The sequence below is a fragment of the Mesocricetus auratus genome, unplaced genomic scaffold (genome assembly GCF_017639785.1).
Source record: "Mesocricetus auratus isolate SY011 unplaced genomic scaffold, BCM_Maur_2.0 Super-Scaffold_100013, whole genome shotgun sequence".
Lineage (NCBI taxonomy): Eukaryota > Metazoa > Chordata > Mammalia > Rodentia > Cricetidae > Mesocricetus > Mesocricetus auratus.
Genome location: NW_024429196.1, coordinates 71378808 through 71404250, shown reverse-complemented (window position 1 = coordinate 71404250; position 25443 = coordinate 71378808). Strand labels below are relative to the sequence as shown.

The 25443-nt window shown below is 44.9% G+C and overlaps 1 protein-coding gene across 3 annotated transcripts in view; it reads left to right on the top strand.

Annotated features, from left to right (window-relative positions):
• Positions 1-25443, top strand: part of Shc3 (SHC adaptor protein 3) — a 144552-nt gene that overhangs the window by 34543 nt on the left and 84566 nt on the right. For all 3 annotated transcript variants that reach the window (XM_005066307.4, XM_013110631.3, XM_021224921.2), the window contains one exon: positions 14622-14692. In XM_005066307.4, the coding sequence (XP_005066364.1) occupies positions 14622-14692 (71 nt within the window). The remainder of the gene's footprint in view (positions 1-14621; positions 14693-25443) is intronic.

The window sequence follows — 25443 nt, the reverse complement described above, 5'->3', positions numbered from 1 at the left end:
GTAAATACCATTTTTTATTACTGTAATTCTGTAGTACAACTTGAAATCAGGAATGGTGAGACCCTAACAGTTCTTTTATTGTTCAGAATTGTTTTAGTTATCCTAGGTGTTTTGTTTTTCCATATGAAATTGAGAATTGTCTTTTTGATGTCTGTAAAGAATTGTGTTGGAATTTTCTTGGGGATTGCTCTGACTCTGTAGATTGCTTTTGGTAACATGATCATTCCTACTATGTTAATCCTACCAATTCATGAGCATGGAGACCTTTCCATCTTCTAATATCTCTTTTATCTTTTTTCCCAAATCTTTGAAGTTTTGGCATACAAGTCTTTTTCTTACGTGATTAGAGTTACCTCAAGATATTTTATATTATTTGAGGCAATTATGAAAGATGTTGTTTCCCTAATTTCTTTCTCAGTCCATTTTTCATTTGTGTATTAGTTTTGGAATTAATTTGATATCTAGTTACATTGCTAAAAGTGTTTATCAGCTATAGGAGTTTGCCTAGTGGAATTATTGGGTCACTTATGTATAGTATCATATCATCTGCAAATAATGGTACTTTGAGTTCTTCCTTTCCTATCTGAATCCCCTTGATCTGATGGGGAATGTCCTTCTGTATATATGTTTCTCTTATTGCTTGATGAATAAAACACTGTCTGGCATACAGCCAGTAGAGGCAGGAAGATAGGCGGGGCTAGGAGGCGAGGAGAATTCTGGGAAAGGTGGGTAGGGAGAGCCCGCCAGAAGGATGCCATGTATCAGAGGAAGGAGTAACAGATCCAGACCCTTCTCTGGTAAGATAAGACCATGTGGAAATACTTAGATTAATAGAAATGGGTTAATAGTTAAGACAGAGCTAGCCAATAAGAAGTACAAGTCATTGGCCAACAGTTTTATAATTAATATAAGTCTCTGTGTGCTTATTTGGGGTTGAGAAGGGCTGCGGGACCTGGTGGGACAAGAGAACATAGCAACATTCATCTCCTTCATTTGTCTTGTTGCTCTAGCTAAGACTTCAAGCACTATATTGGCTAAGTGTGGAAAGAGTAGACAACCTTGTTTTGTTTCTGATTTTAGTGGAATTGCTTTGAGTTTCTCTCCATTTAATTTGATGTTGGCTATAAGCTTGTTGTAAACTGCCTTTATTATGTTTAGGTATTATGCTGGCTGGTTTTGTGTGTCAACTTGACACAAGCTAGAGTCATCAGAGAGGAAGGAGCCTCAGCCGAGGAAATACCTCAATGAGATCCAGCTGTAAGGCATTTTTCTCAATTAGTGATCAATAGGGGTGGGACCAGCCTGTGATGGGTGTTGCCATCCCTGGGCTATAAGAAAGCAGGTTGAACAAGCCATAGCAAGCCAGTAAGCAGCACCCTTCCACGGCCTCTGCATCAGCAACTGGTTCCAGGATCCTGTCCTGCTTGAGTTCCTATCCTGACTTCCTTCAGTGATAAACTACAGTTGGAAATGTAAGCTGAGTAAACACTTTTCTTCCCAACTTGGTTTTTTGTCATTCTTCATGGCAATAGAAACCCTAACCAAGACATATGTCCCTTGTAACCCTAATCTATCAAGAATGGTTATCATGAAAGGTGTTGGATTTTGTAAAATGTCTTCTCTGCATCTAATTAGATGATCATGCTGTTTTTGTCTTTCAGTTTGCTTATACAGTGGATTGCATTTATTGATTTTTGTATATTGAACCGTCCCTGCATCTCTAGGATGAATACTTGATCATGGTGGATGATCTTTTTGATATGTTCTTGGATTCAGTTTGCAAGCATTTTATTGAGTACCTTTGCATCTATGTTCATAAGGGAAATTGCTCTGTAAATCTCTTTGTTGGGTCTGTATGTGGTTTGAGTATCAGGGTAACTATGGCTTCATAAAGTGGATTGGGCAATGCTCTTTCTGTTTCGATTTTGTGGAATAATCTTGTACTCCATGCATGCTGTTTGGAAAATCCCCCACGACCCAGGTCCTTCCTCCACGTTGTGTAGCAAAGTTGTACCTGGGGAATTGTGTACCACTTATAGGGATGGTCTTGATTGTGCTGAGTCATTGTAACCCCATGAACATCTTCATGAACAGATGGTCATCTGAGGAGCCAGGATGAGGCTGCTCAGCAGGAGACATCCTCCCTGTGATTTCCTCCTCAGGTCCTCGGGTGCTATGTAGGCTCCTATAGCAAGTTGCTGCTTTCCTGGTGGTGTCTGTTTCTTTTCCCAGTCCTGCTCTGACTGGCTCACTGAGCCATTTTCTCAGCCCATGTAACTGTCAGCATCACTCCCCATCCCCAGGCCTAGGACTTAAAGTTCTGGGAGGAGCTGTGAAGCAGGCCCTCAGGAGGATTCTGAGGCATGTTCAAGTTCGAAAGCCATAGTGCTAGCCATCAGTTGATTTTATTTACTCTTTAACTATGCCGCTATTTGTAACTGTCTGTGTGATGCATACACACACTCCAGGTGTGTGTGTGTGTGTGTGTGTGTGTGTGTGTGTGTGTGTGTGTGTGTGTGACATTTTAATGCTAGGAGACAGAGAGAGAGGCAAGAAGTCACAGTCTCCCTTCATCCTGTGCTTTAGGAGCCCTTCCCAGTGGCAAGTGGCTGCTCCAGTTGGGCGCCTGTCTACCCACACAACTTTACTATAACATGATATACTGTTTTCAAATTCATAGAATTATGAGTCACAATTTCTCTTTCTTTAAATACGATGTCTTTGTGGCTAGAACTTCATCTTGAGAACTTGTGGTAAGGGTCTTAAAGCTCAAACACAAGGGCTCAAGGGACAATACTGACACTTCTGGGCACTTGCTGTAGTGTTGATTTAACCGTGTTCCTTAAAAGTTTGTGCACTGAGAGCTCTGTTCTCAGGGTGGCAATGCCAGGAGGTGAGACCTCTAGAAAGGAGCCCCAGGGCCAGGTGGTTAAAGCAATTATCATGCAAACAAGATTTGATTTTAAATCCCCAGAGCCTGTGTAAATGCTGGGTGGACATGGCAACTCACTTGTAATTCCAGCCATAGAAGGCAGAGCCAGGAGATTCCTCACAGCCTCCACCCTCCTTCCCCAAGCAGGTTGGTTAGTAAGACTATCCGTATAGGGGAGTTCTGGGTTTGATTGGGAGACGTTGGCTCAAAAGAATAAGACGGAGTGAAGCAGAGGAAGATTTCTGGCATTGGTTTCAGGTGCCACACCTGGGTGCACACTTTTCTTTCTCTGTCTCTGATTCTCTGTGTGTCTCTGTCTCTGTCTCTCTCTTAAGCTAGCCTGCCTCAGGTGTTTATTTCATTGACACAATGAACAATGGGCTAAAACACCTCAGGGACAGTGTCGGATGCTGCTGGGACTGGACATGCTCCAGCAACCTGAGCATGCAGAGCTACCCCACTCTCTGAGGGGTGGGCGACCTAATTATAACTTGAGTGATGTGTTGTGGTTTACAGATTGGGTTGTCACACTGATGCAGAAGGGACCTCCGTGTCTTGGGCCCCTGCAGGTTCCAAGCAACAGGGGGAGTGGAGTCAGTCTTCGCTTTGAGATATCAGAACTTCCAGTCTTGTAACTCATGAACACAAAAAACCTTTCTGTTGTCCTTAGACCCTGGTCCTTTTGCCCCCAATTTCCAAAGCCTCACAGGAGCTTCTGTAATTCATTCGCATTCTTAGGGATCTTGGGGTAGCAGGACAGACTTGCTGTGGTAACCCTTGCCATCAGGTTGCTCACAGCGACAAGTTGACTTCTGTGTCAGCATATGGTTACCCAGGCCAGGCGAGAGTCCTCTGCATCTGCAGACAGTGCCCCAGTGAGTCCTCCCAGTGCAGACAGTGCCTCAGTGAGTCCTCCCAGTGCAGACAGTGCCCCAGTGAGTCCTCCCAGTGCAGACAGTGCCCCAGTGAGTCCTCCCAGTGCAGACAGTGCCTCAATGAGCCCTCTGCATCTGCAGACAGTGCCACAGTGAGTCCTCCCAGTGCAGACAGTGCCTCAGTGAGTCCTCCCAGTGCAGACAGTGCCTCAGTGAGTCCTCCCAGTGCAGACAGTGCCTCAGTGAGTCCTCCCAGTGCAGACAGTGCCTCAGTGAGTCCTCCCAGTGCAGACAGTGCCTCAGTGAGTCCTCTGCATCTGCAGACAGTGCCACAGTGAGTCCTCCCAGTGCAGACAGTGCCTCAGTGAGTCCTCCCAGTGCAGACAGTGCCTCAGTGAGTCCTCCCAGTGCAGACAGTGCCTCAGTGAGTCCTCCCAGTGCAGACAGTGCCTCAGTGAGTCCTCCCAGTGCAGACAGTGCCTCAGTGAGTCCTCTGCATCTGCAGACAGTGCCTCAGTGAGTCCTCCCAGTGCAGACAGTGCCTCAGTGAGTCCTCCCAGTGCAGACAGTGCCTCAGTGAGTCACCTTTCCCAGCACTGGCTTGGCTTCCTGCCCTTTCCTTGCTTTTGCAGCCTGCTCGGGCTCCCCGCTGCAGATGGAGGTCCATGGCAGGGCTCTTCTGTGTGCCTCCAGTTCCTTGGCTGTGACCACTGTCTTCTGAGCAGCATTTCTCCTCTATTTTCCTCTGCTCCCAATAAATTGGGTTTTTCTTTTAACATCTCTGCAAATCACAGTCCCCTTCTCGCTTCATTCTGCCTCCACACCCCCTTGTTACTTTGTTGCTTTAACAATCTAGCTGGGTGCTTTCTGTCAGCCTGCTTTCTGTTGCAGGACCCTCTCCACCTCTTTGCGCCCTTGCTTTGAACAGTTCTTATTCAGAGAGCCAATTTCATCTGGTGCCCTTGAATTGCTATTTTTTAATAGCAATGCTGTTTTCCAGTATTCCTTCTATTTCCCAGAAAAAGGTCTCAGTAACTGGATTGGGTTTTCAACTGGGCATGGATGTGTGGAAGGGGGTGCAGTGCCTGTGAAGCCAAAAGATGGCCTCAGCTATCCCTTCTGGTAGCTGGAGTTACCAGTTGTGAGGCACCTGACGTGAATGCTGGGAACTGAACTCGGGTCCTCTGCAAGAACAGTACATACTCTTAACTGCCAAGCCATTCCTCTGGCCCCTTCTCCCTGGTTCTCATCTAACTAAACTGAAACTCCAAGAGGATTAATGTGACAGACATCCTAAGGAAGTAAGGTTGAAACTTCTGAAGCCAGGACATGGCAAAGAAAAGAAAACTTGGACCTTCAGATTGGTCTCCATGTAGAAAAGTGTCAGCTGTGAGCAGTGGTTGAATCCTCTGGGCTTTGCGGGGCTTGCAGAAGGCTTGGGGCTTGGAGCTCTTCAAAGTCCCCATGTGAACTGGGGAGGTGGCTCAGTTAGTAATTGCAGACCATAGATGATAGTCCCACAGCTCTCATAAAAAAGCAAGGTTCGATGAAGTGCTAGGGAGATGGGGGCAGGAGGGTCCCTGAGATGTGCTAACCTGACAGCTTAGCCTACTTGGTGAAACCTAGGTCAGTGAGAGACTTTGTCTCTGGCAAACCAAAGTGGACAGAGTTCTGAGGAAATATGCTAGAGCTTTTCGAGCCCCTCCCCCCTCTTTTTCTCTCACCCCTATGTGCTACTGAGGATTTTGACATTGGCTTCAATTTGGAAAGCAACAGTCTTCAATTTAGTACTGACAGTTTCCAGCAACTTCTCTTCAATCCTGACTTGTCAAGGATTATGCTACAGATTGAAGGAGAATAGTCTCCATAGGTTCATGACAGGATCTAGAGTTGCCCCAAAGCAAGCCTCTATGCAGAAGTGTCCTTTGTGCTGGGGTCCTGGAAGGAATAGAAACAGAAATGGGGCTGAGCTCCCGGATTATATGTAGCTGCTTCCGGACTGGAGACAATGTGACCAGCCGCTTCAAGCACCATCTTCTCCACCATGATGGACTGTACAATGAACCTATGAGTTAAAGTAAGTCCTTCCTTGAGTTGCTTCTCTGAGGGTATTTTATCACAGCAATAAGACAAGTAGCTAATGCAGCCCATTTATTGTTCCAGGGGACACTTTGCATGGTTACTTTTTACTTAACTCTCAGAGGCTGAGGTGGTCAATCCTAGTGTGAAGATGAGAATAGACAGATTTCATTTCTCTGCATCAGAGCATCCTTGCAGATGTAAAAATATGCTTATAAATAATAGCATGAGTGATCTAAAAATTCTTACATGTAGTTACCAAACAGATACTGATACTATCAGTAACCTTAATTTCATGATTGTGTCAATATTTTAAAATCTTTCTTGAGTGTGGAGATTGAGCTGGTGTCACCTCTAGCTCAGACCTGGGACTCACTGTGTAGCATAGCCTGGGTTCCTGTCCTGAGACTGCATATACACCTCCACACACAACTTTTGATGGGGCATTTCAGGATTTGACTCAGTTCTTGTGCTTTGGTGGACAGTACATCACTAAGTGACTTATTTTCCTGCCCCTAACCATCTATCTAGAAATGAGCTCTTCTGGATCGGCCTCCATAAAACACAGTTATAGCCTAAACACATCCATTTTGCTCTATCTGCTCTCTGGTATCCCCTTGATGGTTCCCTATCGTCCCCTTGATGATGCTCAAAACTCATATTTAAAGTTGTACATAGTTATCAAGGCATACACTCTACCTGTATTTCTGTTGATTCTTCTCACCATCTTGTGGTGGCCCACATGCTCCTCTTCATTGTATTCATTAAGTTTCTGGACTTCTTACAATAAGTGTTCGTGGGCGGTTAACTTAGAGTCTTCCCTTTCCCCTCCCACTTGAGCGGCAGTCTGGGTGGAAATCGGATTCTGGTTGGGTCCTTCTCAACTTCAGACTTATGTTGCTGCTACTGTGTATTCTTCTGTTTGGTGTTGGAAGAACTTCAACGCTCTGCCAGGCTTTATCTCTTTGTAAGTAACTTAGCTTCTTCCGCCTACTCATGTAATACCTTTTCAGAAGAAAATTATAATTTGATCCATAGAAACTGTACATGGGGGGGGCTGTGAGATGCACACAATGTTCCAGTCAAGATAAATGTCTTTTCATTGCCGTAATCGTTTTCTCTCAGTGATAGAAGCATTCAAAATGCTTTCTTCTAACTTTTGGTGTTTGTGGTTTTGAACAAGGTCTTGAACTTGCTATGTCGCTGAGTTTGACCAGGAGCTTCTGGTCCCCCGGCCCCTCCTCCTGAGGGTGGGATTTCAAAATCATCATCATCGTCATCATCATCATCATCATCATCATCATCATCATCATCGCAGCCTGCACACACAGTGCTGGGGATGGGACCCAGGGCTTTGAGCATGCTACAAGTACTCTTCCAACTGATCCACAGGACTCCATGTAGCCTAGGACGACTTTGATCATCCATTTCTCTCCCCTCCACCTCCCAAATGCTGGGATTATAGGAGTGTGTCACCATCTTGACAACTTCTTTAAGACTAAGGACTTACAAAAAGCAACACCAAGATTTATATCTACTAAACATGACTTAGAACCCATGGCCCATGCTTTTCTCACACCCCTTCCTACAGTTCTTCCCAGCCTTGGTAGACAGTGTTCTACTTGACACTTCCCAACCCAACATTTTCATGCTCCATGTATGAGTGGATCGTGTGTGCTGCTACCAAAAATCTGTGCTTCTCTCCGTTCTTCTGTTTCTAAAATTCCTTTAAAGCTTTTGTCATTCTACGTGGAAATTCAATCCCGCTTCTGACAACCATTTTGTAATGAGAAGCCTTTTTCTTTGAGAGAAGCCTTCCTGCCGTCCTGGTTCTAGAACTGCATCAGTCCCAAATAAACACACAGGAGGCTACATTAATTATGAAGCTGTTGGCCTTGCTTGTTTCATACTGGCTAGCTCTGACTTAAGTAATTACCCCATAATTGTTAATCTAAGTATGTCTCTTACCGGAGAATAGTTCCGGGCTCCTACTCCATGGCGTTACATGTTGACTCTCTGTGTGTTTCTCCTTCCCAGAGTTCTCCTGGACTCCTAGTCCCACCTATCTAGATTCCTATTGGCTCAACAGTGCTTTATTAACAAATGTACAGGACTTCCCCCATCACGTGTGGTGTTGGCTGCTTTGTATACGGCTTATTGCATGTAACACAGCATCTCCAGGTCCACCCATATAATTGCAAATCACAGGATTTCACACTGTTTATGGCTGAAAAGTATTTTATTACATATAGATACCATATTTTCTGTAATTGCTCATTACTTGACAATCATTTAGGCTGACATCCCATTCCTTGGTTACAGAGAATAGTGGCATAAGAACATGGGAGACATCTCTTTGGCATACTGATTTAATTTCATATATATTTATAAGCCAGATTGCTAGACTATGTAGTAATTTTATTTTGGGGGAATTTCCATGTAGTTCCTTTTTCTTTCTTCTTTCTCTCTTTCTTTCTCTCTTTCTTTCTCTCTCTCTTTCTTTCTTTCTTTCTTTCTTTCTTTCTTTCTTTCTTTCTTTCTTTCTTTCTTTCTTTCCTTCTTTTACAACATTGAATTCATTTAGATTCCCACTAATGCTGCATAAGTGCTTCTCTTTCCTCTACATCTTTGCCCACATTTGTTATTTTTCATTTTTGCTAATAGTCACTGTAACTGGGATGAAGTGATATCTTGTTGGGGTTTTGATTTCCATTTTTTTGGTCTGATGATTAGTGAGGCGGAATATTCTAAAAATTTATCTTTAATGTGTGTGTGTGTGTGTGTGTCTGTCTGTCTGTCTATCTGTGGGAGAATGGGCACATAAATGCAGTTTCCTGTGGTGGCCAGAAGAGGGTGCTGGATCCCCTGGAACTGGAGTTGCATGTGTTCGTGAGCTACTAGATGGAGGTGCTGGGAACTGTACTCGCATCCTTTATAAGAGCAGCAAGTGCTGCTAGCCAGTGAGCCATCTTTCCAGCCCTGTCTTAGGTTTTTCTATTGCCCAGATAAAGCACCATGACTAAAAGCAACTCGAGGAGGAAGGATTTATTTCACCTTACAGCTTTTAAGTCAACCACAAGGGAAGCCAGGTCAAGAACTCAAGGCAGGAACTCGGAGGCGGGAACTGAAGCAGAGGCCAGGGAGGATGCTGCTTACTGACCTGCTCCTCTTGGTTTTCTCAGCCTGCTTTCTTGCAGGACCACTAGCCCAGGGGTGGTACTGCCCACAGTGAGCTGGACCCTCCCACATCAATCAGTGATCAAGAAAATGAACTATAGGCTTTTCCACAAGCCAATTTGGTGGGTCCATTTTCTCATTTTCACTCCTCCAAAATCATTTTAGTTTCTGTCAGGTTGACATCAGACTAGCTAGCACAAAGCCCTAACATTATTTCTACAATAGTCATTTTAACTGGGGTAAAACGATAGGTCATTGGGGGTCTTGATGTCTGTCTCTCTAATAATAACTGATGTTGAATATTCTCTTATATACTAGTTGATTATATGTATTTCCTGTTTTTGAGAAATGTCCATTTAGGTACATTGCCCATTTTAAAATCAGATTGTTTATTGGCTTATTGTTCACTAAGTTGCTTTCCTGTGTGTTTTAGAGTACCAGACCTCATCAGATGTGTAGTCTCCAGATGTTTTCTCCCATTCTGTATGTTACCTCTCCATTCTGCTGATTGCTCCTCTTTCTTTGTGTACAAGTCTTTCAGTCTGAAATAATCCCGTTCCTGCATTTTGCGTCTGTGCCCTGTAGTTTTGGTGTCTTATCAAAAAACTCGCCACTGAAGCACCACCACAAAGTATTCTATGCTCGGGTTTTCTAATACTAGTCTCACAGTTTCAAGTTTAATTATTTTGAGTTGACCTTTGTACATGGTGAGATAAACTCATTCTGCAGTTTCCTCTTAGCCTTTATTGAGGAAAGTTCTCCTCTCATATGCTCTTTGCATCTTTGTTGAAGATTGGTATGTTATAGTGTGTGGGGTTTATCCTACTGTCGCTAGTTTGTTCCCTTGTCTACTGTTTTGATGACTATTGTCTTAGTTAGGGTTACTGTTGCTGTGGTGAAACACCATGACCAAAGTAACTTGGGGAGGAAAGAGTTTATTTCACTCACAGTTCCATGTAACGGTTCATTATCAAAAGCAGTGAGGGCAGGAGCTCATTCAGGGCAGGAACCCTGGAAGTAGGAGCTCATGCAGAGGCCATGCAGGGGCGCTGCTTACTGGCTTGCTTCCCATGGCTTGCTCAGCCTGCTTTTCTGTAGAATTCAGGACCACCCGCCCAGGGATGGCACCACCCACAAAGGGCTGGGCAATCCCCTATCAATCACTAATTAATAAAATGCCTTACACGCTTGCCTACAGCCTGATCTCATGAAGGTATTTTCTTAATTGAGGTTCCCTCTTGACTGATGATTCTAGCTTGTGTCAAGTTGACATAAAACCAGCTAGAACAACTGTAGCTTTGTAGTATATTTTGAAGTAGTTAGATGTGGTGATGTTTACAGCTGTTTCATTTTCACTGCTGATGACTTTGCTGTCTGGCATTTTATTTATTTATTGGCAGTTCCATATGAATTTTAGGATGTTCTTCTGAGGGAATGTGACTGATATTTTCATATGTACTGCATTGAATCTAAAGATTGCTTTGGGCAGTTTGGACATTTAATAATATTTCTTTTTCCCAACTACAAACAAGGGATGTCTTTCAGCCTTTATATGTCTTCTTTCATTTCTTTTGTAAACATTTTATTCTTTTCAATGTAGAGATCTTTCATCTCTAACATTTTTTAAAATTTTATTTTTGTTTTTTTTTTGTTTTTTTGGGGTAGCAAGTTTAATGTAGGTTGAAAAACATGATTTACCATTTACATCAGATCTAAGAAATGGGAACTTATTCTAAATTACAAATAGAAACCTTAACTTGCAAGGGCTTAACATAGAACAAACAAGAACTTATTCTTTAACTGCAAACAGAAACCTTCACCCACACAGAACAAATAGAGACTTAGGGCAAACATGAACTTATTCTTAACTGTCTTAACTGCAAACAGAAACAGTAAAGTGCAAGGTATATTTTTCCTGACTGGATCTCCCATTAACTTGCAAGATATGCAAGATACTGCTTTGAGCCTCACAGTAGCCCTCCTTGTTTATCTTACAGCTTACATTCTTGCATGACTTTTTTTTTAGTAAAGTCATTTGAAAATACTTGGCAATGCATTAATGTATTTAAAAAGCATTGCAGCTCCCTGGATAGCAGAAAATGCTCTTTGCCATTATTTTTGATAACTTAAAAATGTCTTTGTTTTCTTGATTTCTTTTTCAGGTAACTTATTATTGGTGTGTAGAAAAGAAGCTGATTTTATTACATTGGTTTTGTATCCTGCCTCTTTTCTGAATTTGTTATCAATATTAATTATTCTAATTTATTATTCTAGTAGGGGCATGTGTCTGTGCATGCAGACAGTGACGGTTTGATTTCTTCTGTTCCAACTCCTTGTGTTGCATTTCTTTGTCTTTCTGATTGCCCTGGCTGAGACTTCTGTCCTACTGAGCTGCAGTGGTAAAAGTGCACATCTTCACCTCCTCCCAGACCTTAGTGGGAATGTGTTCACCTCTTTGACATTCCACACGATGCTGTCCACAAGCTTTTAGGATGCTGCTCTCTGAACCTCTTTCTCCTGAGCCCAACCTTTTAGTACCACACGTGTTTGGGAACAAATGTTTCTTCCTATTTCCTTTGAGAAAGTACCAACACTATAGTCTGTCTCTAACACCGAACATTTTGTATCAGTAATTAATAAATTAATTCTTTTTCATGGTATTGGAGGTTGAGCCTAGGCCTCACACATGCTAGGCTTCTATCTCTGAGCGCCAACCCCAGTCCCTTTAAAGCCCTTCCTTTGAGGCACATTTGCACTGTTACATGGCTGGCTTTGCATTCATTGTGTTTCCCGGTAGGCCTTTTGCTCCCCCTGCCTCAGTCTCTGGGCTGGCTGGGACAGAGTTCTTATATCTGTGCTGCATTGTTTTCTGTGACATTCTCACAGTTCTGTTATGTTAGACCTGGTATTAACATCACCATAATGGTGGTCGCGGTGTCCCCACAGTCCCAGGGCACCAGTGAGCCTGGCATTCACAGTAGCCCTGGGCAGTGGACTGTGTTCATGTAACTTTTTAACATTGGGCATGCCTTTCCCATAACTCTGCAATGTGATGTGGTATCTGTGGTGACTTTGATAATGGTGGTCATCACATAAGTGTGTGATATTGGGCCTGTTAGTCACAGGAACAACACTGGATTCTGTAGTTATATAACCCTGTAGTGTTTTGAAAAAATGTACATCTAAATAAAATGATAGTGCTAGTAGGTTTTAGGAAAGCCAAACGTAGTGCCAATCTAGTTACCTAGGATGCTTTACTCACGGATGAGAGTTATGATTGTGTGTGGAAGTGGTGTGCAGATGTGTGTGTACATGTGTGTATACTCACTCCTGTGTATTTGCATGTGTCTGCAGGTGCATGTATGCATGCATATGTGCATAGAAGAGTTGTAGATTTGGAGTGTCTTCCTCAGTCATTCTCCATCCCAGTTTTTGAGAGAGGGTCTCTTATTGAACATGGAGCTCACAAATTCAGCTGTACCCTTGTATATCTGCATTCCCAGAAATGGATTAAATGTGTGTTCTGCTATGCTTGGCTTATTGTACATGGATCTGGGGGATCAAACTCAGGTCCTTGTACTTAGAGGGCTATCACTTTAATGACTGAGCTGTCTCCCAGCCTGGAGAATTATGGTTTTGGTAGAGACCAGCAGTGGTTGTCTAACAGAATAGAATTCTGTCATTGACCTTAGAACTCACATGATTCAGATGGCGCTGGTGGTTTTCTGTAGCCTTGACGTTGGTGCTGGTGGTTTTCTGTAACCTTGATGTCGGTGCTGGTGCCGTGGAGGGAGGAACAGCCACGTTTGTAGATGGAGAGACTTTTCAGTTTTGAGAAGTGGGTCAAGTGTTACATAAAGTTACATAACAAAAGATAACAAAGCTGGGCCCAAGTTTGGGTTTTCTGTGTAATGCAAACTTGACTCCTTTCTGTAACACACTATGAGGCTTATTCAGTCTAATTTAAAGGCGCCTGTATCTTCTAGCTCTCCCAGGGCTTAGAGCAGGCATTGCATCCCTTGTGTCATGACTGCAGTCACAATGTCTGTCCACCTGCACATGTTTATAAGTGACACTGACCTAAGTCACACACTGCAATGTGTGCATTTGAACTTCTGGAAGCTCGTGGTAAGCAGTAAAGAAGGCTTTCCACTAAACTGAAGTGCTCTATAGTTTACTCACAACCCTGTAAATATATTTATCAGACAATGTAGGTGTCCAGCTCAGTTTTACATCAACTTTTCATAAGCTAGAGATGCTTGGGAAAAGGGACTCTCAACTGAGAAAAACGCCTCTGTAAGACTGGCTTGTAGGCAAGTCTGTATGGCATTTTCTTAATTAACTATTGATGAGTGACACCCAACCTGTTGTGTGCAGTACCACCCCTGGGGAGTATAAGAAACCAGACTGAGTGAGCCGTGAGGAGCAAGCCTGTACACAGCACTGCCCTGTGGCCTCTGCATAAACTCTCAACTCCAGGCTCTTGCCCTGTGTGAGTTCCTGCCCTGACTGCCTTAGTGATGGACTGTGCTGAAGGAAACCCTTTCCTCCCCAGGCTGCTTGTGGCCCTGGTGTTTTTATCACAGAAACCAGACAAAGACAGAGGGTTGGCGTTACTGAAAGTGTTGGTTGTACAGTGGCTAAACTCTTCTTTTTTTTTAATTTAAGAACCTAGACAGGCAGTGGTGGGGCACACCTTTGATGCCAGCACTCAAAAGGCACAGGCAGGTGGATCTCTGAGTTCAAGCCCAGCACAGAGTTCCAGGACAGCCAAGGCTACACACATAAACCTTGCCTCAAAAAAAAAAAACAAAAAAAATTAAGAACCTTTAGAAGTCTTGTACCGACCTAGGAATATGATGTTTTGGTTGAGGGGTCAATCCTATTTAAAATATATTTTAACAACATTAACATAAACATTTAAGGTTTTCACATCTTACAATGTATAGGGTATACTTCAGTAAAAGCTTTGAAAAATACACATCCAAAGAAAATGGCAATGCTAAGAGGTTTTATAAAAGTCAAAGGTTCTGCCAATTTGGGATGTTTTCTATTGGATAAAAGTTTAGATTTAGGGTTTTAATAAAAACACAATCACACCTAGAATTTAAATCATTTTATATTAAAATTACTTATTGCTCCCTCTGTGTGTGTGTGTGTGTGAGAGAGAGAGAGAGAGAGAGAGAGAGAGAGAGGGAGGGAGGGAGAGGGAGAGGGAGAGGGAGAGGGAGAGGGAGAGGGAGAGAGAGAGAGAGAGAGAGAGAGAGAGAGAGAGAGAGAGAGAGAGAGAGAGAGAGAGAGAGAGAGAGAGAGAGAGAGAGAGAGAGAGCGCTAGAGAATTGCAGCGTGCATGCAAGAGTCAGGACAGCTGGCCGGAGTTTTCTGCTTGTTCCCTGTGGGTCCCTTAACCACTAAGCCATCTCACCAGCCCTGTTCCCTTGAATTTAAAGGTACAATGTGATGCAAGAATGTGTATTGCCCCCCTCCCCCTGACACCATTAGTACTTTTCTATTGCTCTCAGTTCCCAGGGCTCATGAACTATTTTTTCCCCTTTCAGTACTTGGGATGCATTGAAGTTCTGCGCTCAATGAGGTCTCTTGACTTCAGTACAAGAACTCAGATTACCAGGTAAGCTATCTTGAAAGTAGACTCCTGTGATTTTATCTTTGAAAGGAAAAAATCTCAAAAGTTTGCATCCTAGGAATTTTTAGAAGAAAGCCTGACCCTTCTGACACTGGAGGCTGGTAATGGAGTCAGGACTCAGTGTGTTAAAGTATGCATTGAAATATAGTTGTATCTGTCTACGTGTGGAGAGAGAGGTCTCTCTCATCAGAGCACCAAACTATATTCTTTTTAAAAAACAAAGACCAAGACATCTAGAGTGAGTTTCCAAAGTTGCACAGAGAAAACAAATTTCACAGGAATAGATTTAGAAATATTCACGGGGGAAAATTATTTAGGAAGGAGATTGATTTTTAAAAATATTTTATTTTTGATTAATGTTTTAGGTAGTATACAAAATATTGGATTTAATTATGACATCTTATTTGATTTTTATTAATATTTTAGTATAAAAATACTGGAATTCATTACGCTTTCACAAACTGTGTTTATATTTACCTCCTGTCACTCTTTTTCCCCCCTTTCCTTCCCACTTGTCCTCTTCTCTCCCCAAATACTCTTTCTACTTTCATGTGCCATATATTTTAAATCTTTATTGTACAAATGAGCAAAAACATGTACTTTTTGTTGTCTCTCCCATTGCCCTTTCTTGTTCCACTTTCCCCCTCCCCTGGCATAGTACCCCCTTCTACTTTCATAACACACACACACACACACGCACACACACACACACACACACACACACACACACACACACACACCACACTTCTGTTAGTCTTACTTATTTCACTTAACACCTTAGCACAGTGGTCTCTGGTTCCGTATGCTTTTCCTACAAATGACATAATATTTAAAATGTTTTATATGTGTTTCTCCGCATTCTAAGTTTCTCAGTGGCCAGGACTGAAGCACTTTTCAATGAAACATTGTAGCAAAATGTAATCATAGAAGAGCCAAGCTTTTAGAGAAATGCTGTTGCACTGACCATTGTGTAAGTGCTCAAGCACCATCCTCAGGGAATGATGCTTGATTACTTCATCCAGTTCACTGTGCTGTGCTTCTCTGAGTCAGGGAACCAGGTCTGAAGGTCTCAGTCATGACATGTAGTCATCAGTCGTTATGTTCTTACCACTGTCCTAGGTACTGTAGTGATGCCTCTTCCTCCCCTCTGGAGAAGTTTCTGGTTAAGAGTTGACCTTTCTCTTCTCCCTAAAGCAACTCAAGACATGTGGCGGGAAGTCTGTTTCCTTGGTCACCCATCCACTCACTGTGCTCACAACTACAAGGACATAGAGGGGTGAAGAGGCTTCTCATCAGGGGAGGGTGAGAGAGACAGAGCGAGCTTCACTCACAGGCTACGAACTTATTCTTATCAGGGCTTCTGAGGGGCTTGTTCGTGGGGATGGGGGCTTTTCAGAAGTGTGGGAATATGGACTGGGAGTGATGTGAATGGTTAAACCAGGAAGGGCAGGAACAATATTTGTGGTGACTTTGGGGAAACATTTAAGCTGGAGTGGGGCTGCCTTCAAGATAAAAGACAAGGCAGTCTTAGTCGGTATTCTATTGCTGTGAAGAGACACCATGACCATAGCAACTTTTATAAAGGGAAACATTTAATTGGGGCTGCCTTACAGTTTTATTGTCATGGCAGGAAGCTTGGCAGCATGCAGGCAGGCATTTGCTGGAGAAGGAGCTGAGAGTTCTCCACTTGATCCATAGGCAGCAGGAAGAGAGAGAGAGAGAGAGGCTTGGCTTGAGCATATGAAACCACAAAGCCCACTCCAAGTGACACACCTCTCCCACAAGGCCACTCCCTAATGACCAGACATTCAGCTATATGAGCCCGTGGGAGCCGTTCATATGTGAACCATGTTCCCTTACTCTCACTGACAATGTATACACTGACACATCAAGGGCAGAGTGATTCCCACTGCCTAGGGATGTGAGAACTGTGTGTGATGTTCACGCTCACCTGTGTGGTGGTTGTTTTTAAAGGGATGAAGCCTACTATAGTCTTTTCCACTGGGTTCCCTCTTTAGATTCCTGAGGCATTTTTGTGCCACTGATGTATTTATTAAGTTATGCCATCTGTTGTGTTTCTGAGCAATATGGGCTGTTTGCTCTGCCCAGATGCTCAGTGTTGAACTAGATGACATACAAATGACTGAGGGTCATTTATGGGACACAGACTGAGCCCTCACTTCTGGGGGGAGGTAGTAAGGGGGGCACAATTAAACAATTATAGTTTTTCCCTTGAGTGAAGACTTTCTTCTTGGAGACCTGTGGGTAGAATCCAAGAGGAGAGAAGCATGCACACTGTAAAAGAAAGCAGATGGAGCCAACACTGGGGATGGAGGTTGGATGACTTTCTCCAGCCCCATCCCACTGTGTAAAAATGCTGCAGTACAATAGGGCATGTGGAATGTCAATCCTGGACTCCGGAAAGTTGGTGCTGCACTCTGGTTGCAGCAGTATTGACTTGGGTTTCATTAGACTTTTGAAAGTTATGTCGTCGATCTCTCTGATGCTCCCCTATCCCTGTGTCATCTCTATTATGTAACATACTTCTTATTGAATTTAGTTCCTGGAGCATATTCACGCAAAACATCAACACAAAAAAGAAGCTGTTTGCGTCCAGAGGAATGCTCTGCCCTGCCTTGTAGAGCCAGTCACACAGCGTGGAGCTTTTAAGGCCTTACTAGTAACTAGGCATTAACTGTGCCTGCCTCTGCAATTAAGTACTTCCTCCAGAATTTGTGTAGCAGGAGTATTCTTGGGAGATTGCAGGGACACTTAATATGGTCAGATTTTACAGACACTAGGTGAACTTGTTTCTAAAAATATTCCAGCCATGATAGTTATTTAATTAAATCAATTTTTGTAAGAAAACAACATCTACACATCTGTTTTACTGTATTTTTAAATATAACTTGAAGTTCTTACCCATATATTATTTGGAGGCATTGACAGTGGTACCACATAACATTTTCAAGATAGGTTTAGTTTTGTTATGTTCCATGGCAACTAAGTTTGTTTCTCTTTCAACAATAATAGATATGGATTTCCAACTGAAAGATGGCTTTTAATGGTTTTCCAACTAAAACATAACTTTAAAAACATACATTTAATTGCTTCTAGACTTAGTGGCTCAGTGGCTGTCAAAAATTCTATACTCCTGATACCTTGGTTTAGGGGAATTAGTGATATGTTCACTCCAATCACTACCCACCCTGGTTGTAAGGCTCATCTCTGCCAGGCCAATTCTTACCTGAAATATTGAGCTTGGCTTAGATTTGGACTCCTCATAAGAAGGGGACCAATAATGTCTGTAGATTCTACAGGACAAGGCCTGGTCATAAGGCCTCCTGTTGAAGTTTATTTAGTCTATTCATCACAGTAGACACAGGACTACAAGTGAGCATCCCCAGTATGAGAGGCAGCAAGGCTACAGAAGGTGTTTCTTCCCTGAGGACCCTTTTGTTGACGGGGGGTCCAGCGGAGTTAAGGACCTCAGTGCTTGTGGGAGATTCTGAAGAGGAAACTGCTTCCCTCAGGATCCTTCTCAGCAGGCTCGGAGAGCACAAGTCCTCTCGCCCTTCCCTAAAAGTAATCTTGTCCAGCACAATTCTGGAATAAGGCACAGGCACCCCCACTTCCCACATCTGTGGATGGGAAGTGCATTTTACAGTATCAAAGGGGCAACAGAGAAGCCCCACTGTAGGAGGCAGTGAAACTTTAATTGCTCTAGGATTTCAAAGCTAGCTCAGCAAGCTGATAACCTCACCATCCTCCACTTCCAACAACTGTGACATGATCTTGGCCTGCTCTTCAGGCCCTGCAAAGAGCTCAAGGACCAAGGATGGGAACCAGGACTGATGTCACCTGGTTCCCAACTGGAGGTCCATTGGAGGCCTCTACATTTATCTATGCAAGGCTGTTGGATTTCCACACTGGCCATTGTGGCCACAAAGGTGGGACACTGGCCCTGGCCTCAAAGCTGATGTCAAAGCTGTGATCCCGTCATCTGCACGGCTGGAATGGCATAACAGTATTTCCTGGGTAAGGGGGCCCTGGCCTCATCTGGTGGGGACTCCTGCAGAAGGTGCTTTAGAGTCTGGGCTTGAGCTCATGACATGCTGAATCTGCTCAGAGTAGCCCTGCTGGCTGAGATCTGCAAGGAGACAAGAAATATCCTTGGTCACTGTCGTGTTAAACTCTGTCACTGGAAGTCCCCTCAAGGCCAATCTGTAGACAGTAGAAAGCTATGGGTATCTACACCGTACAACTAAATCCGGAGTCCTCAGAGAGGTGGCATTTCCCCGGCCATGTTACAAAGGTCCTAATGATGTTTATTGTCAGCTTCAGATGTTGTTCGGAAGTCACACCCTAGATACACAATATGCCAAGAGTGTCTGGTCAGGTCCCCAACCGGACACACAGGACAGCAGACCTAGCAGTGGTCACCTACCTGAAGCAAGGGCCTCTTTTCTCTCCTCATTCCCCGCACACATCCAGGGTGTGAAGCTTCATTGTCACTTTCAGATGGATGGGGTTTGGGATCACCATGGAAACACATCTCTGGAGGAGACAATGAGAAGGTTTCCAGGCAGGGAAGACCTACCCTGAATGCGGGCAGCACTATGCCATGGCTTGGGGTCCCAGACTGAATACAAAAGAAACGGAGCTGAGCACCAGCTTTCACTCTCTCTGCTTCTCAGCTGCGGAAGCAGTGTGACCAGCGGTCACACGCCCCTGCCGTCTTCACCACAGTGGACTGGACTGTACAGCAGTGACACAGTCTCTCTCCTTAAGGACAATCACAGAAGTCACACGTGGATTTCAGGTCAGGAAGGGTCCCACTCAACCCCCTGCAATGCTGGGGTGAATATCAACTGTCCAGTTGCCTTCCTCTCTGGGTCCTGTGCGCTTGTGCCCCCCGCCAAGTGTGGCTTTCTGGAGTCTGGAGTGAGTTGCAGGTGACTGATGAGACGTTGTTCAGGGCCCAGCATGAGCCTGCATCTCTAAACTCTGGAAAGGGAAACCATTTGATGCATTTTAGGCTCTTTAAACGGGCTCACAGACCCCTGTCTGGAGTTTTGCATGTGGTTTTCAACACATACCATGTGGTGGCCCCTGCCCTCTGCATACAGGAATTTTGCTTCAGAATGGGGAGATTATGAGAATTTCCACTCTGGTAAAAACTGTGGAAGCAAAGCATCTTTCTTCCTTTTCTCTTTGCCCTTGCTCAGGGCACTGGTGGGATCTCTGGGATGTTCCTCTGGGTGCTAACGTATGTCTCTGGGTGTTTGAAGTGCTGTTCCTGGCTGTGGCACCAAAACCATGAAGTAGAGGCGCCCACAGGCACATGTCAGCCATGATTGATCTGGTGATCGCTGGGATGTGGGGTCATCTCATGCTAGGGGCATGGTTTAGAAGGTAGCAGTGTGGACACACGGTGCTGATCTGAAAGAGAGTCACCATGGCTAGTTACAGGGCTTTGAATGTGGTCAAAGAGCAAGTAAGCCCTGTCCATATATAAAGGGAGCGGAGGCCCGGATGATGGTTTTGAGAATGGCAGTTCTCTATGTGTACTGGGTGTAACCTCCTCTATCTGCCCCTTTATGTGCGTGACCTCACATTTGCCCCTGCGTGGGTGTGGCCTGCTCAGACCTGCCCCTCCGTGGGTGTGCCCTGCTCAGACCTGCCCCTCTGTGGGCGTGGCCTGCTCACACCTGCCCCTGCGTGGGTGTGGCTTCCTCGCCCCTGTCCTCGCATGTCCCTCCACATCTGCTTCCATGGGGGACAGTTCCTCTCCAGCTGAAGGAGGATGTGCTGGACCAGACCTCAGCATCGTGCCTCCACTCCGTCTTCTAAGACGTCACCTGGAAAGCTCAGCCCTTGGGTTCTCACGTTCTCCAACTCCAGGTAAAGCTGTTACTCCATTGTCTTCAGGTCTGTGAGTGTCGGCACGCTCATCCTCACACTCGCCCGTCTCTCCACCCTCACTGTGACTGTCACCACACACCGTCACCACACGCCCGGGAGGAGCATCAGGCTGCACGCCAGCTGTCCTGACCTGAGGGCTCATCCCACTCACGATGTCCTCTGCCACCTGCCGCCTCCATCTCACTATTTGTGTCGCGTGGACATCAAGTCGCCGGCAGTGTGTTTTCGGAGAGGGCATATTCACTGACAGGAGATTTGTGTTGTTTACAGTGGGTTTCCTCAAGCCTCGCGTTCGCCGGGTATAGATTTGCAAGTGGAAGATGCAGGACAGGAAGAAGGGCAGGTAAGGCCTGGGCCTGTGGGGGCCCTGGGGGTTATGTGGTCTCATGACACCTCGGGTAGGTGCTGGACATCTTTTATCCAGGCCTCCTGTTAATTATTTTCCTCTGTAGGTAAATGGCTCCAACTCAATTAAGCGGTCAGGTCCCCGAAGGCATGGTGACAGGGCTTAACTGCATTAGGGTGACTTTCTTATTTGAGTTAATGTTAGTGAGTCTCGCTTCATAAACACATCACGCCAAGCATGTAACTCCACGTACTTGGACACCCATCAAGGTGCAGCTAATGAAGGGGGCCCCTGTTCACCCACTCTCTTAGGTCTGAGAAGGAATCGCATCACTACTTCACCCTTACAAGTAGACTAATGCATTCCTGTATCCCAGATTTCCCTTTTCACTACAAAACAAATAGCTCCCGTGTTGATTTCAGTTAGCTGAGCCAGAGAAAGGAGCAAGTCTATTTTTATAGCATCTCTGAAGCTAAGCAAAGAATGAGGAGAGAGAACACCAGTGTGAATCGGCCCCCTCCACACCCCCTTCCCCGTATACTCAGGCGGCTCAGAATGGCTGGGTTTGAGCTCTACCTGGTCATTCTAAAATGTGCTTCCAGTCCTGACATCTGAACATCTTACAACCCTCCTGAGAGCAAGAGGACACAGGGAGGACTTAGCATTCCCATGTTTGGTTTGATGTTTCAAAAGTGACTTGTGTGTGTGTGTGTGTGTGTGTGTGTGTGTGTGTGTGTACACTAGTACAGTGGCCTTATTAAGAATATTTTTGTGCCCTGGTCTCCCATTCATTAGTATTTGCATTTAAGTGTGTGCCAAGCACAGGGGGTGTGGTGGAGGGCGTCAGGGACCCAGTGTTCAGGGCAATGGACTATACATTTGCTCATGAAGGTGAGAGGATGCTAATTTGGGAATGAATGAGCAAGAAAGAGTGTTCCCCTTTGATGGAGTTGAGCCCACAAGCACTTCTCAGAGGAGGGAGCAATGAACACTGGCAAGTTTCTCCTGCAGACTCACTGAAAAGAGAGCATGGTGGCAGTCGTTTGGACCTGGTTGGATGGGGGACAGACTCCCTCATTGAACCACCCTTATTGGATACACACAATTATGTTAATCCATTTCATGCAGAACTTCCAATTGGTACCCAGGGAAGATGTGAGTCAGCTCCAGAGACTGCCGTCCACTGCATCCAGCTTGTCCTATGCCTTGATGTTAGGACACCAAAACAACCCCTGGACACAGGAACTTGGGTTCTGCCCTGTAGACCCCATGCAGTTCCAATGTTGTGTTTAACCCCTTGACCATGATGTATGCTACCAGATTCTTCTTATTTGTGAAAGGTAGGCAATATATTACTATGTGGTAATGTCCAGTAGAACCATGGCAGATAGTGAGGGCACACAAGATGTTACCTTGATTGGACCTGCAGCTGCGTGTGTTTATAATATGTATACTTCTGTCAGATCACCAATAGTTCCAAGGTTAGGTATGGAGAGGCTCTTAGGAGCATGTGCAGCGGCCCCAGAGAAGCTGGGTCACGGAGTTCCCATACAATGTACTGGCAGCTTAGCTGACTACAGGATCCTTTCGCCAGCAGTCCTTACTGTTATATAGCCTTAGGGTGGGGGGCCTTGTGAGTCCCGTAAGTTTTCTCTACTTCCCTCCCACCGTGAGAGCAAACAGTTCTATGTGCATGTGTGGGTAGAATCGGATCCCTGGAATGGCACGGGTGTTGGCACCTGGATGAGCTCGAGCTGCTGAGACCAGGAGAGGAAGAGTGGCTGGCTGGGGCATGTTCATGCAGAGAAAGGGGAAGCCTATCAGAGCAGCTGGACTCTGAAGGTCTCACCATTCCTGGTTCTGGCCTGTTCTCTTGGCAGCAATGTGAAGAGTCTCTGGAATACACTCTTGATGCCATGCTTTTTTCCCCAGGCCACCTCTACTATAACGGATTGAAATCCTCTGTTTTTGTGAGGTATTTGTCACAGCGACATGAAGTCAACCACACCAAGTGTTGAAGGGTTACCTCAAGATTGATTCATTTGCATTTATTGACAGCCTAGGAAGGTGGGCTTGGGAAAGGAATGCCTGGTTCTAGGCTGGGGAAATGGGAGGATGTTCTCCTGATGGAGTTTGCATCTGGGGAATACACACTTTATGTCAGCGTAACAACACAGAAGTAGTTCACTTACATAGAGAACAGATTCATTTTGCCTTACAGTTTTGAAGGTCTTACTCCACCATTGACTGGCTCCTTGATGAGGCAGTTCATCATGGCCAAAGCATGTGGCATGACAAATCCAGCTAAGGACCTAGGCGGGGACAGAGAGGGAGAGAGGGAGAGAATGGAGAGAGAACATGTTCCCACTGGTCTAAGGCCTTCTATGAGGCTCACCTCCTAATGACTGATACTGCGTTGGATAGAACCAAGTTGAGAACCAAGCAGTGCCTTTGAGGGAACTTCATGCAAACAGTAGCAATGGGTTGGTGTCAGGTCATGCCCAAGGGCATCTGTGCCTTAGCTCTGGACGATGACAAGGAACCAAGGGACTCCATCTGCCCTGCTGAGGGCACCAGACGGATAGGACTTTGACCTTGGGTTCTGGTTTAAGAAGGAATTGGGGGTGTGGAGATGACTCAGTGAACAAAACTACTTATGTCACAAGCCTAACAAGTGGGGTTAGAAGTCACATAGACAGCATGTGGTAGAGGGCAATACCAGCTCTTCTATAGCCATGTAGGAAACACAGACAGGAGACTGTCATAGAAATGCAGGCAAGCTAGCTTGGAGTGGAGAGGGCTTTGGAAACTGTAAGCTGCAAAGCCAGAACTGACTCGCAGAAGTTGTTATCTGCCCTACACATGTGCATTATGGCATATGTGTTCCTATACATGCAGGTGAGCACATGTGTGCACACGCACATGCACATGTGCGCTCTCTCTCTCTCTCTCTCTCTCTCTCTCTCTCTCTCTCACACACACACACACACACCAAATGAATGGAATGTCAAAGAGGCTTGTATGCTCTCTGCTTGGGACTGAGACCCTACCTCTAGACCCCTCAGTCTCCAGAGTACTCATTCTCAAACTCAGGCCTACATTAGAGTCCCATGGTTGTAACACGAGGACCAAGGTGGACCATATGAACTTCAGCTCCTTACATGTCTTGAGGTCCTGATTCTGTTCAGGATTCCTCTTTGAGAAGTATTATTCTATACTCATGAAAAACCATTTTGACTAATTCTTTGGGCATTTTTAACTTCAGAATCATTTGCACTGACTGTCTGTGAAACCACAGCTTTCAAGAAAGAGTCCATTCCCCCCAACAGAGCCCACTCACCCAGGAATTTTAACAAGGGAGAGCACAGAGGACTCGGTAGTTGAAGGTGGTTTAAATAGCATCCACACCACAGATCTGTGGATTCCTCTCCATGCTCTCTGTAAGGACCATCTGGCATGGTGTGTATTTATAATCCTCATGCCAGAAGCATATTTGTGTCACAGTGTACCCCTCTTACTGCTCATTTTCTGCCTTTGAGTGCAAGCATCTCCCAAGTGGATGATTCCAGAAGGATCCCTTGGCTCTTGTCAGAGGTGGCCTCGTGAGTAGGTTTGGAGCCAGGCAGTGTGGGCTCAGGACTTTTCAGCTGAGTGACCCTGCACACATGGCTTTAGTTCATTGTTCCTCATGAGGTCCCTCAGCACTTCTGTGTTACTGTGGTGGAGTCTCCTCCTCTGTAGGATCAGGAATCCACTGAGTTGATGTCTGAAAAACATTTGATTCCCTTCTAACACAGAAAAGAGCTCAGCACAGCTTGTCTGGGTATGTTTTCCTCTATTTTTAAAATATTTATTTGTGTGTGTGTGTCTCTGTGTGTGAGTGTACACATACATGCTTGCGTGCCCATGCGCCAGTGTACATATGCCATGGAATGTGTATGAAGCTTGGGGAAAGCCTGAGGCGTCTGTCCTCATTTTCCACCTTGTTGGAGACAGAATGCAGGGGGAATATTATTAGCTTTCAGAGTTCTGGTTGGCCTGGTCCAAATTCCCCATTTCCTTTGTTCATCTCCCAAACCTGCTCCCCTTCTCTTGGGATACACTCCAAAACTTTGTTGTTGTTGTTTTCATAAAAACTAATGACCCCTCCTCCCATCCCATTAAACACGACACAATGTCCTTGTGTCACTTAGAATCAGTGACTACATAGTGAAAAGTATGTTTTGGCTTATTGTAGACAAAATTTTTACCAAAGTAAGTTGTGTATATGTTAGAGGAACATACAGCAACACTAAAAGGTGTTCCTGTGAGTGAAATAGCACATGCCTGTGAGACCAACACTAAGAAGGCTGAGGCCGGGGGAGCATAAGGAAGGGAGAGGAGAGACCAGACAGACACACAGTACAGAACACAGAACCAGCAGCCTGAGCAGTAACAAGACCTCGTTTAAAGATAAAAGGATTAA